Source organism: Diaphorina citri, unplaced genomic scaffold (assembly GCF_000475195.1).
Source record: "Diaphorina citri unplaced genomic scaffold, Diaci psyllid genome assembly version 1.1 scaffold2336, whole genome shotgun sequence".
Taxonomy (NCBI): Eukaryota; Metazoa; Arthropoda; class Insecta; order Hemiptera; family Psyllidae; genus Diaphorina; species Diaphorina citri.
In genome coordinates, this window is record NW_007379760.1 from 9,106 (window position 1) to 23,314 (window position 14,209).

General features: G+C 40.1%; 1 protein-coding gene and 1 long non-coding RNA gene across 2 annotated transcripts; both read left to right on the top strand.

The window, feature by feature from the left end:
- Positions 1–1,193: 1,193 nt before the first annotated feature.
- On the top strand, positions 1,194–13,385 carry LOC103518733 (transitional endoplasmic reticulum ATPase TER94-like). Its single transcript, XM_026830460.1, has 8 exons — positions 1,194–1,348; positions 1,765–1,931; positions 8,916–9,149; positions 10,655–10,798; positions 11,055–11,094; positions 11,657–12,053; positions 12,871–13,063; positions 13,183–13,385. Exons 1-7 carry the CDS (start codon positions 1,342–1,344, stop codon positions 12,983–12,985), a joined length of 1,104 nt encoding a protein of 367 aa, XP_026686261.1. The 5' UTR covers positions 1,194–1,341; the 3' UTR covers positions 12,986–13,063; positions 13,183–13,385.
- LOC108253616 lies at positions 3,862–4,511 on the top strand. Its single transcript, XR_003394082.1, has 2 exons — positions 3,862–4,094; positions 4,326–4,511. It is a non-coding gene; the product is annotated as an uncharacterized LOC108253616 (long non-coding RNA).
- Positions 13,386–14,209: the final 824 nt, after the last annotated feature.

Sequence of the window (14,209 nt, forward strand, 5' to 3'; positions counted from 1 at the left end):
TTTTTTCGAAGTTCGAAGCAACATTGACTTTGGTTGATATCTGGATGGGTGACTGTCCGATTTTTACCAAATTGTTACAGTCGCGTTCTTGGACCATACCGGGATAGCATACCAAATTTCTTTTCTCTACGACAAACCGTTCTTGAGATATTTTTCCACGAAATGAGGGTTAAGCAACAATTAGTTTGGTTAATATCTGGATGGGTGATTATCCGATTTTTGCCAAATTGTTACAGTCGCGTCCTTGGACCATATCGGGATAGCATACCAAATTTCATTTCTCTACTACAAACCGTTCTTGAGATATTTTGTTCACAACCTTTTCAACATTTTCCACGAAATGAGGGTTTAGTAACAATTACTTTGGTTAATATCTGGATGGGTGACTGTCCGATTTTTACCAAATTGTTACAGTCGCGTTCTTGGACCATACCGGGATAGCATACCAAATTTCATCGCTTTACGACAAACCGTTCTTGAGATATTTTGTTCACAACTTTCTACTTTTTCCCATTTAAACCTGTAGTACGTACGTACGTAACGTACAGACCATGGGCTAAAAATCACTTTTTTGACATCAGGGGATCCCAAAACGGATATTTCCAACCATTTCCGAATTTTAAAAATTTGGACCGATTGCAATACTTTCATTAGGTATACCTCGCTATATACTGTAGTAATAGAAAGTAAAAAAGCAGCACGGTATTGCCAAATTATCACCCATCTGGATTCTGGATACCATCCACGCCCAACGGTCCTTAGTTTCAGTGATATACTTTGGAACTGATACATTCAACGTGCTTTTTAAAGAGGTTCGACAGAATCCGACCCGGGCGGGAATCGAACCCGTGACCTAGTGTAAGGCAGACGCACTACCCTCCAAGCTAACTAGGCTGGCAACACTTCTTCTTTTTGAAGAGGTTTGACAGAGGGAACTTTAACTGCTATGGTCTTATCGTCCCGAAATCGAAGAGAGAAGGAAGACAGGATAGGAGAAAGCCAGCCGTTCCGAGAACGAACATTATCCCATCAGGATAAAATCCGCCCCGGGCGGGAATCGAACCCGCAGCCTAGCGCTTACAAGGCAGACGCACTACCAACTAAGCTAACTAGGCTGGCAAGACCATGTTTAGACTGCGGGAGTAAAGGGACTTTTCAGTCTCATTTTGGCCGTATAAACAGGGTATAATCAAGTCTATTTCTTCATGCTTTCAGGCAAGAGCAGCGGCACCGTGTGTTTTGTTCTTCGACGAGTTGGATTCCATCGCCAAGTCTCGTGGTGGTAGTGTAGGGGATGGCGGTGGTGCTGCCGACAGAGTTATCAATCAGATACTCACGGAAATGGACGGTAAGTTTCATGCCGACTTTGCCAGCGGCCGGAGCCGCATTGCCTTTTATGTAATAACGAAACGAAGTACATGGGCCTTGCCGGCGACCGAAGGCCGCATTCATGATTAACCACAGACCTATTTCTAAAAGCAGCGACCGAAGGCCGCAATATATTTATTTTTTAAGTAAGCTTACATAGCCGGCTTTGCCAGCGGCCTCCAGGACGCATTTATGCTTAACAATCGATTTATTACCAAAAGCAGCGGCCGCAATATATTTATTCTTAACAAGTATAACATAGCTAGCTTTGCCATGAAAGGCCGCATTAAATTTATTTAAGTAAGCTTACATAGCCGGCTTTGCCAGCCAGCGGCCGGAGGCCGCAAACTTTTGTAAATTCTGTCCTATGATATTGTATTCTATTCTATTCTTCAGGTATGGGTGCCAAGAAGAACGTTTTCATCATAGGCGCCACCAATAGGCCGGATATTATTGATCCGGCTATCCTGAGGCCGGGCCGTCTAGATCAGCTGATCTACATTCCTCTGCCGGATGAGATTTGGCTGATCCTTTCCGACAAATTTCTTTATAAAAGAAAAATAGCATGATATGATTTCAACTGTTCCCCGTTAGACAAAAGGGGAACTAACTTACTGTGTATGTGTAAAGATGGAATAAAAAGATCAACCGAAATAAGGATCAATAATTAAGGGATCTAATCAAAGGAGGACTCATTCAAATACCTTTTTCCACTTTCACCATAAAAATAAGTATCCTAATTCCTAAATTATAAGTGGGCTAACTGTATTACTTACTAAAAATATTAAATAAAAAAAGAGAGTAGGTATGTATTAAGAATATTTTACGATTTTGATTGAAGGATAAGACAAATGCAATTATTACTCCCCCTACAGGAAAATAACTTGTTAAACAAAGCTTTTTCTATTTTTTCTTCTAACCTATTTTTTCTATGTTTATTTCTCCCTAGCTCTACATTTAAATTTATTTATTTAATGGCGAAACTAACAACATCCTACAAAAGGCTGTAGAGGATCGTTCAGTTAAAAATAGTCGAAGAAACAAGCCTGGAATTAGATTTGGAAGGGGAAAGGGAGCGTTCCGAGAACGAACATCATCCCATCAGGACAAAATCCGCCCCGGGCGGGAATCGAACCCGCGGCCTAGCGCTTACAAGGCAGACGCCCTACCAACTAAGCTAACTAGACTGGCACGAAAATTTTTGTGAGTGGATGCCCTTCGCACTTCACTTTGCTATTTCTTTAGCAAGGGAAATTTCAGGCGGGGATCTTCCCTGTTTAAAATTAAAACTCTTCTCTCTTCTATTCTTTCTGTCTCAAAAACTTAAAAAAACTAACTTCATTTCAAAACAGAGCGAACTCCAAATGCATGCCAATTCCCATCTCGGTGGTAAAGAATACACACAAAATGTTCTGAGCAACTAAAACCATCAACATCATGAAGGGCACCAAGTCACCCTACCTTAGGGGTGATCCGTCCTGAAGAAAAAGGGTGCCAAGAACTCAACGCCACTCTAACTTGAGTAGACCATTAACGAAATTTGTCGGATTGTCGGGACGAAACGATAACAAAGACGAAACTTGTCGCATTGTCGAAACGAAACAACAAAGAAGACAGGCTCAGATCCACTTCAAGGTCATTAAGAAGTCAAGGACGCTTAAAAGTTCCAAAACTTCCCACGAGAGCGCGCAGTAAATTTCAAGTTTCAAAAACTTCCCACCAGGGGGCAAAGGGCAATATCCATTTGAAGGTCAGCTTTCAAGAACACCCAAAAATCTGCCAAAACCTCCCACTAGGGCGCACCGTAAATTTCAAGGTTCCAAAACCTCTCACTAGGCGGCACGCGGCGAACATTCAACATGCTCCCCACAAATCTTCCTTTCGTCTTCTTGATCTTCTTCGGCTAATGTTCTGAGCAACTAAAACCATCAACATTATGAAGGGCACCAAATCACCCTACCTTAGGGGTGACCCGTCCTGAAGAAAAAGGGTATCAACAACTCAACGCCCCTCTGGCTTGAGTAGACCATTTAACGAAATTTGTCGGATTGTCGGGACGAAACGACAACAAAGACGAAACTTGTCGCATTGTCGAAACGAAACAACAAAGAAGACAGGCTCAGATCCACTTCAAGGTCATCAAGAAGTCAAGGACGCTTAAAAGTTCCAAAACTTCCCACGAGAGCGCGCAGTAAATTTCAAGTTTCAAAAACTTTCACCAGGGGGCAAAGGGCAATATCCATTTGAAGGTCATCTTTCAAGAACACCCAAAAATCTGCCAAAACCTTCCACTAGGGCGCACCGTAAATTTCAAGGTTCCAAAACCTCTCACTAGGCGGCACGCGGCGAACATTCAACATGCTCCCCACAAATCTTCTTTTCGTCTTCTTGATCTTCTTTGGCATTCTCCGACCGTCCACTTCGGACCAAGCCGAGCTCGACCGATTGAAGGCCGCCTACGAAGCCCGAGTGGCTATTTCTCCCTAGCTCTACATTTAAATTTATTTATTTAATGGCGAAACTAACAACATCCTACAAAAGGCTGTAGAGGATCGTTCAGTTGAAAATAGTCGAAGAAACAAGCCTGGAATTAGATTTGGAAGGGGAAAGGGAGACCCTGGCGGACTCAAAATAGTAAAAAGAGGGGGGAATTTTTCTACACAGGAAGAAAAGACCCAGGGACAGAAATTTTAACAGAAACTGGAACATAGAAAACAGAAAGAAAGGTGTAACGTAAAACGGAACAGCGAAACTAACAACATCCTACAAAAGGCTGTAGAGGATCGTTCAGTTAAAAATAGTCGAAGAAACAAGCCTGGAATTAGATTTGGAAGAGGAAAGGGAGGCCCTGGCGGGCTCAAAATATTAAAAAGAGGGGGGAATTTTTCTACACAGGAAGAAAAGACCCAGGGACAGAAATTTAAACAGAAACTGGAACATAGAAAACAGAAAGAAAGGTGTAACGTAAAACGGAACGTGCCTATTCTAAAAGGGCCTTAAGGCTGGGACCACAATCAGCGTTTAAAATTGGCTTAGATTAAACTCTTGGATTACGCAATTCTAACGAAAACTGCCTAATTCAACTGTGTACTTTAAACAAACTTTAAATTGTTTTCCCGCCCAAAACTGATGGAAACAGAAGCGTGCCTATTCTAAAAGGGCCTTAAGGCTGGGACCACAATCAGCGTTTAAAATTGGCTTAGATTTAACTCTTGGATTACGCAATTCTAATGAAAACTGCCTAATTCAGCTGTGTACTTAAACAAACTTTAAATTGTTTTCCCGCCCAAAACTGATGGAAACAGAAGATAGATTTAACTCTTGGATTACGCAATTCTAATGAAAACTGCCTAATTCAGCTGTGTACTTAAACAAACTTTAAATTGTTTTCCCGCCCTGATGGAAACAGAAGAGAGTATCGAATCATCTGAGGGACATGCTACGGCACAGACACACACACACGTACCTAATAGTGGTAGCCTTCTGCTGAAGCAAAGGGACTTTTCAGTCCTATGCGAGCAGTATAATTGAACAATAAGTAGTACTATTAACTATTTTATTATTTTTATCGAATCATCTGAGGGACATGCTACGGCACAGACACACACACACGTACCTAATAGTGGTAGCCTTCTGCTGAAGCAAAGGGACTTTCGGGAAGTATTATAGGTACCTTACATGATCATTAGTAATATCATTACTAATGATGGAATTCCGGATTTTCTGATTTTTCATCATCATTACTTGTAAATAATGACATTACTAATGATTGTGTAAGGTACCTATTAGAGCTTCATTATTTGAACAGTGCTTATTTCCCTTTCGCAATTTTCACGGCGGGAAACGGAACTTTGCCTGGCGTTGTAACATTTTTGCACCGTGAAAACTGTGAAAGGAAGTTATGACTCCAACGTGAATAGAAAAAGTTTTCGTTGTGTGTCCAAAAAGGTGTCAGTATTGGCCAGGACCTCAAGAGTTTAAACTTGCTTCTGATTAGGCTAACCGTCGTATGTATGAAAGCTAAAGTTAAACTTTAGTTTAACTAAAGTTAAACTTTAGTTTAACTTAAGACGAAAAATGTTGCCAATTTCATGTCGTTTCTTGAAATAACTGGCTAGATTTCATGAAATTGGGCAAGATTTTCATTTCAAGTTAAACTAAAGTTTATCTGTAGACTTCATACATACGACGGTAAGTTTAAATCCAAAGTTCATAGTCAACCAATCAGCGTGCTTTATCAAATCAGCTAAACTTGGGTTAAGTTTTAAACTCGGATTTTGGTTCCGGCCATGTGTGACTCCTGGTGATAGTTGTGGTGGTGAGATGATGAGTGTTACTCATGCTCTGAATTGTAAAAAGGGTGGATTATTGTTATATATTTGGTTTTGAAAAAAAAAAAAACTATTAACTATTTTATTATTTTTATGGAATCATCTGAGGGACATGCTACGGCACAGACACACACACACGTACCTAATAGTGGTAGCCTTCTGCTGAAGCAAAGGGACTTTCCAGTCCTATGCGAGCAGTATAATCAAACAATAAGTACTATGGTGATAGTTTTGTTTATATCAAGAGAAACTCAACTAAGGTCTTATCGTCCCGAAATCGAAGAGAGAAGGAAAACAGGATAGAAGAAAGCCAGCCGTTCCGAGAACGAACATAATCCGTTCTGGATAAAATCAGCTCCGGGTGGGAATCGAACCCGCGGCCTAGCGCTAACAACCAAGCTAACTAGGCTGGCCCTTCTACATTTAATTTATCTTTCAACTGAATCATGTGAGGGATATGCTACGGCACAGACACTTAGAGAAGTCATAGGTTTTGAGAAGTTGGCGTTCTGTATACCCCTCCTTGCTTCCCTTGGTATCTGTCATTAAAAATTGACTTTTTCCTTATCCCCCCCTGAAAAGGTTTTTTTTCCCTTTTTTAATTTTATCTTGTTTATTTTTCATTTCGTTTTTCCCATTTTAGTTTAAACAGGCCTTTGTAAACTGTTGGGGACTGGTTAGCCCCTAGCCGACAGTGTGAATGAGGTCTCATCCTAAATTTTCCAAAGATCTTTGCAAGTTCTTTTTAAAACAGAATGATCAACATAGTATGTTAGAGTTTAGATGCAATATTGTGATCAACAAACTGTTGGTGGATCTGTATATAATATATATATATATAAAGCAAGGGTCAGAGCCCTGTTTATTTACAAGAATAAGAAATAAACAATACATAATATATGGTAAATAAGGGAACTAAAAATAAAACTTCCTTACTTATCCTATCCAATACTGATGTTTGCTATATTTGACTTGCTACAATGTGAATTACATTGTTTTACACATACCAAGTTTTTTAAACAAAGCCAAAGCAAGGACATACCAATTGCTGATGTGATTATTATCTTCTGAAGAATGTTATACTTGTGCAGTATTTACCCATTGTTTACCTTTCTATTGTAATCTACCTACGTAGTTAGATACCTAACACCGATGTGCAGGTAAGTTGTATGCATTTTGTGTTCTCTTGTTATGTTAAAACTTGAAATATTAATATGGAAACTTGATAAATTGTGTCTATTTTGTCCGAAAATAAAGCAGTGACCACTACGCTATGGGAGCTGACTGTTGTTGTTGTTGTTGTTGTAGCGGCTTTAGCTTTCGCCGAATGGCGATAGCAGAATAAAGAAAAGATGTCTTTTTGTATCTGCTATACACCGGGGTGATGGTCTCTAGCTCTAGCCATGTTAAATTGGCTCGCTCGTCCTGAACCGCAGTCAACCATCGTGAGGACTGGTAGCAGTCTGGCTAGGGGACATTAAACAGAGAGAAGACTAGCGTCTGGCTGTGGGACTATAAACAGGGAGGAGAACAGCTAAACCTAACCAGCCTAGCAAGCTGGCAGTTCCTCAAAGGGTTCTCTCTGCTTTTAAAGACCAAGCACAAGTCCTCACGATGGTTGACTGCGGTTCAGGACGAGCCAGCCAAATTAACATGGCTAGAGCTAGAGACCATCACCCCGGTGTATAGCAGATACAAAAAAGACCTTTTCTTTATTCTGCTATCGTCATTCGGCGAAAGCTAAAGCCGCTACAACAACAACAACACACACTTTTTTTTCCAAACTACACAAAATGTCCTTGTAGGCAATGTAATTTAAAACGAGAGCGTTCCTACTACACACGACATGATTTTTTTTCCCGAACTACACAAAACGTCCTTGTAGGCAATGTAATTTAAACGAGAGCGTTCCCACTACACACGACACGATTTTTTTAAACCTCTTAAAAAAAAGTTGAGTGTAAAGTTGAGTCCACTCGTAAAATTTGTAGCCAAAACCAAATATCCACCTCTTTTTTTTAAAAAAAATAATAAATAACCGAATGGTTTGTCAAGCGTTGACGAAGTTGGTCAAAATATAAATATTTTGTAGTATGCCTCTCATCAGATGGGCGAGAAGAGACACTATACTTCCCATTTAGGTGCTGGGTCAACACGAGAACGCCAGAAAGTAACCCGTTGAAATATTTGCAATCGAAAAACGAGTACAAATTTTTGTCGATGGTGGGATTCGAACCCGGGACCTTCTGCATGGCAAGCAAGCGCGTTACCACTGGACCAACCGTGCCCTATTTAACTTCTATTACAATAAAACCAAGTAACTTCTATTACAATAAAACCAAGTAACTTCTATTACAATAAAACCAAGTAACTTCTATTACAATAAAACCAAGTTTTCTTGTACAGATCTTCAGAATTTTAATTTCTAGTTTTGTGTTATTCTCTTGGTGAGTTATTTTCTGATGATCGAGTTGAAATTGAAATTTCATTATTGAGAGTCGATGGTCTGAATCAAATTTTATCTCCTCTTCAATTTTTAAACAATTTTATATTTTTAGTCCGTCCTTCCTTTATTATTACTAATAATAAAAGGTATAATAGTGGACGGACTATTGTATTCACTTCGGTGTCGGTCTGTCCGTCAGTCAGTCTGTCTGTCTGTCCCCATAGAAGGACTTATCCAAACCTGGTCGACCTATATATCAAATTAAAGGTCTTTTTACCAGGATCACGAAAATGGTGGTTTTTGCGGGATTTTTTTTTCACATTTTCTCACACAAATGAGCTCTGATCTTGAAATTTGTCGCGACGACCTATGAACTCAAAGCGAGAAAGTTTCAGATAACACTTCAGTCGATCATTTAAGACCGATTTTAGCGTCACCTATGTTAAGCTACGCCGAGAAAGGCCAATAAATGGATGGGTGACTTAAACATTAGATTGGGAATCACATTTATGTTAAGCTACGCCGAGCAAGGCCAATAAATGGATGGGTGACTTGAACATTATATTGGGAATAAAGGGAGAACGGGCTCTAGTCTTGATTTTAAATCATTACATGAAAGTAAAATCAAAAAATCAAATCAAGAATAATAATAAACTGAATATTAAACAAATTAGGTAGGTACATAGGTACTGATTTTCTTTAACCATAAAATAAAGAAAGTATTGTAAAAAAATCCATCCTACTCTATTTATGATAAACATTTTCTCTTCTCTCTGCCCCACCAGTACCCAGTCGAGCATCCGGAAAAGTTCCTCAAGTTCGGCATGCAGCCGTCGCGTGGGGTGCTCTTCTACGGACCGCCCGGGTGTGGTAAGACCCTCCTGGCGAAGGCCATCGCCAACGAGTGCCAGGCCAACTTCATCTCGGTGAAGGGACCGGAGTTGTTGACCATGTGGTTCGGAGAGTCGGAAGCTAACGTGCGAGATATCTTCGATAAGGTGAGTTATTGAGTGAGTCGTAAGATGTGTGAATACTTTGAAAATATGATTTTTTTTTTTTGTTTTTAAAAAGATGAGTGTTTCACCGCCGTTTTTATTTCGTAGCGATGAAACAACTGCTACATTGGACGAGGACGCTTGTGGTCTGTGATTATAATAATAGACTCTTGAGTGGAAGGCAACCACTAGGCGAGGTTAACGCCTTAGGCGTTCTCTACCATTATAATAATAGACTCTCGAGTGGAAGGCAACCACTAGGCGAGGTTAACGCCTTAGGCGTTCTCTACCACCTAACCCTTAGAGCTCCATTATGATGTGGTCAAATTCTCAAATGAACGAGGATAAAATTCCATACCTCGGCTGGGATCGAACCCACGCCCTGCTGTTTACCAGGCGAGCGTCTTGACCACTACGCCACCGAGGCAGGTTATGATTATGAGTTAGTAGAGTTTTGATAGAATCAAGAGAGAGTAACAACGGAGATCTTGTCCCAAAAGCGAAGAGAGCAAGACAGGATAGGAGAAAGCCAGCCGTCATTATGTGGTCAAATTCTCAAATGAATGAGGATAAAATTCCATACCTCGGCTGGGATCGAACCCACGCCCTGCTGTTTACCAGGCGAGCGTCTTGACCACTACGCCACCGAGGCAGGTTATGATTATGAGTTAGTAGACGTAGAGTTTTGATAGAATGAAGAGAGAGTAACAACGGAGATCTTGTCCCAAAAGCGAAGAGAGCAAGACAGGATAGGAGAAAGCCAGCCGTTCCGAGAACGAACCTTATCCGTTCAGGATAAAATTCGCCCCCGGGCGGGAATCGAACTCGCGACCTAGCGCTTACAAGGCAGACGTGCTACCCTCCAAGATAACTAATCTGGCTATCAAACCTCTTTAAAAATAGTGAATAAATGAAATCAATCGAACTTTTTCACGGCTTTAAGTGGCAGGGTTCTTCTAGAGGAGCTCTTCCACCTAACCAATAATTTTTCCTTCACTGTGAGCCTTTGAGATATTTCACCAATTATGTTTCTTTGTATATATTTTTTACCTATGTAATATGTAAGACCATTTTTTTTTTTTTTTTTTTTTTTTTTTTTTTTTTTTTAAGGGTTTGGTAAGCTGCGGAAACAAAATCTCGGCTTGCCTGACTATATCTAATAGGCAATTAGCAAATAAAAGAGGTCTCTTTCTAGCGTTTTCTGAGGGCCTGTTGCATCGTGTGCCTATTAGAAATAAGCTGGGGAAACAAAATCTCGGCTTGCCAGACTATATCTAATAGGCAATTAGCAAATAAAAGAGGTCTCTTTCTAGCATTTTCTGAGGGCCTGTTGCATCGTGTGCCTATTAGAAATAAGCTGGGGAAACAAAATCTCGGCCTTAGTTCTGATTGTTTTTCTCTTTTTTAGTCCGTCCTTCCTTTATTATTACGATAGTAAAAACAAAAGGTATAGTGGACGGGCTATTGTATTTTCTACTATATTAAATCTAATTCTTCGTCTTGTTGATGATCAGGTGACCATGGAGAACTTCCGCTATGCCATGGGCAAGAGCTCGCCGTCCGCACTGCGAGAGACGATTGTAGAAGTACCCAACATTACGTGGGAAGATATTGGTGGTCTGGAGGGCGTCAAACGGGAGCTGCAAGAGTTGGTGCAGGTAAGTTGTATGCATTTTATGTTCTCTTGTTATGTTAAAACTTGAAATATTCATAAATGGAAACTTGATAAATTGTGTCTATTTTGTCCGAAAATAAAGCAGTGACCACTACGCTATGGGAGCTGACCGTATAAGTGGCTTCTTCAAGAAGTTTGATAGAGGGAACTGTTACAACGGCTTACAATGTTGTGGTTTCCTGGACTGAAAGTTGGCCCGTACCTTGTTTTGTACTGGACGTTTCGGGTCTAAATTCCAGGCCCGTCTTCAACAGATTGTCATAATTATACCGTCCGCGAGCTTGTCACAAACGAAAATGCAAAACAGATCATCAAATTTAACGAATTACAAAGCGCACACGAAAAATTCCGATATTTTGTCCGAAAACAAAGCAGTGACCACTACGCCATGGGAGCTGACTGTATATATTTGATTTTTATTCTATTCTATTTGGTAGATGAAACGTGTTTTATTAAGTTTTACCAAACTGTTCTATTTATAATTTTATAATGATAAAATAATGATTTTATAATGATTTTTTTTTTTCATTAATTAAATATTTACATCTAACCTAAAAAGGAAATAACTACAGCCCGACACCAACTTTAGTTGAATGGGCTGTAGAGCACCGAGGTAGGGAATAGCAACTTAACTCCATACACATTAAGCCCACTTAGGCGTTTAGGCGTAGGGGCAAACAGCCCTAAAGGATGGGTTAAGCTTGTACGAATCTCTAGATTCCCTCCCACCCGCGGTAATCAATTCAAATGGTAATGGTAATAATATTACTTTTATTGAACAATATTAACAAAATGAGATTAATAACAATTGGAAAAGCAAAACGACAAATGTGAAATATAGAAAGTAATAAATTGAATTTTGCTAATCAAATGCTAACCACCATAACTCTTTCGCCCTCTCCTCCGCAGGACGTAGATCTCAACTACATCGCCAAGGTGACGAACGGCTTTTCGGGCGCCGATCTGACCGAAATCTGTCAGCGCGCCTGCAAGCTGGCCATCCGTCAATCTATCGAGACCGAAATCCGCCGCGAGCGCGAGAAACTCGCCGGCAATCCGGCCGCCAGCGCCGCAATGGAAACGGAAGACGAAGACGATCCCGTGCCGGAGATTACGCGTGCGCACTTCGAGGAGGCGATGCGGTTTGCGCGCCGCTCCGTCAACGACGCGGACATTCGCAAGTACGAGATGTTCGCGCAGACCCTGCAACAGTCGCGCGGCTTTGGCACCAACTTCAGGTGAGAAGAATGTTTTTTTTTTTTTTTTTTTTTTTTTTTTTTTTTTTTTTTTTAAAAAATAAAGGGGACTTTAATAATAAAAAAAATTTTTTTTTTTTTTTTTTTACTTTCTATTACTACAGTATAGCGAGCTATACTAGTAATGAAAGCATTGTTTTTTTAGTAAATATTATGTACTTTCATATTTATTTTGAACCAACAACATATTGACAAAACTACATGAAAATAAGTAAGCTTGATTCAGCTCATGGATATTAGTTTCAAGAAAGTTATTGTAACCCTTTCTGCTGAGATAGTGTTCGGTTACAAGGCCTGTGTCGTAGCATGCCCATCCCGTAGTATGCCTCTCATCAGATGGGCGAGAAGAGACACAATACTTCCCATTTAGGGTGCTGGGTCAACACGAGAACACCAGAAAGTAACCCGTTGAAATATTTGCAATCGAAACGAGTACAAAATTTAGGTGCTGGGTCAACACGAGAACACCAGAAAGTAACCCGGTGAAATATTTGCAATCGAAAAACGAGTACAAATTTTGGTGCTGGGTCAACACGAGAACACCAGAAAGTAACCCGTTGAAATATTTGCAATCGAAACGAGTACAAATTTTTGTCGATGGTGGGATTCGAACCCGACCTTCTGCATGCAAGCAAGCGCATTTGTTGGGTTTAATAGTCTGTGATTTTTTGGTTTGAATATTGCAGGTTCCCATCGAATCCAAATCAGAGTCAATCCGGTGGCCCCAACTCTGCCCCCGCCAACGAATCTGGCACCGGTGGTATTCTTTTAATGTGATTTTTTGGTTTGAATTTTGCAGGTTCCCATCGAATCCAAATCAGAGTCAATCCGGTGGCCCCAACTCTGCCCCCGCCAACGAATCTGGCACCGGTGGTATCCTTCAGGACGAAGCAGAAGACGATTTATACAACTAGACATCCACTAAAACATCATCATATCCAGTGGGACATCTACTAGGTCCACTATATTTTAGTGGAATTGCGTGATTGATTTGAAAAGGAAGTCTGAATTATTATTGAAAAGGGAAAAGAATGTTTAAAATAAAAGAGAAATTTTTAGAAATATAACGAGCTTTATAACAACGAAAGGAATAGTATCATAATGTGAATAAGAAAAGGAAGTCTGAATTATTATTGAAAAGGGAAAGGAAAAGAATGTTTAAAATAAAAGAGAAATTTTTAAAAGGAAGTCTGAATTATTATTGAAAAGGAAAAGAATGTTTAAAATAAAAGAGAAATTTTTAGAAATAACACGAGCTTTATAACAACGAAAGGAATAGTATCATAATGTGAATAATGTAAGGAAAAAGGGAAATATGTTATCGCAGAGTTTCTAAGAGCATTATTTGAACAGTGCTCATTTCCCTTTCGCAATTTTCACGGCGGGAAACGGAACTTTGCCTGGCGTTGTAACATTTTTGCACCATGTAGGTACCTTACATGATCATTAGTAATATCATTACTAATGATGGAATTCCGGATTTTCTGATTTTTCATCATCATTATTTGGAAATAGAGCTTCATTATTTGAACAGTGCTCATTTCCCTTTCGCAATTTTCACGGCGGGAAACGGAACTTTGCCTGGCGTTGTAACATTTTTGCACCATGGAAACTGTGAAAGGAAGTTATGACTCCAACATGAATAGAAAAGGTTTTCGTTGTGTGTCCAAAAAGGTGTCAATATTGGCCAGGACCTCAAGAGTTGAAACTTGCTTCTGATTGGGCTCCAAAGTTCATAGTCAACCAACCAATCAGAGTGCTTTATCAAATCAGTTTAACTTGGGTTAAGTTTTAAACTCAGATTTTGGTTCCGGCCATGTATTCCTTCCAGATTTAATTTATCTTTCAATTGAATCGTCTGAGGGACATGCTACGGCACAGACAGACAGACACACACGTACCTAATAGAATAGGTAGCCTTCTGCTGAAGCTAAGGGACTTTTAAGTCCTATGCGAGCAGTATAATTGAACAATAAGTACTATTAACTATTTTATTATTTTTATCGAATCATCTGAGGGACATGCTACGGCACAGACACACACGTACCTTGCTTGAGCAGCTCGGTCAGACGGACACCTCGGTTGAGCAGCTGTTGGGTGGCGGCGTCCAAGTCGGAACCAAACTGTAAACTTGCTTC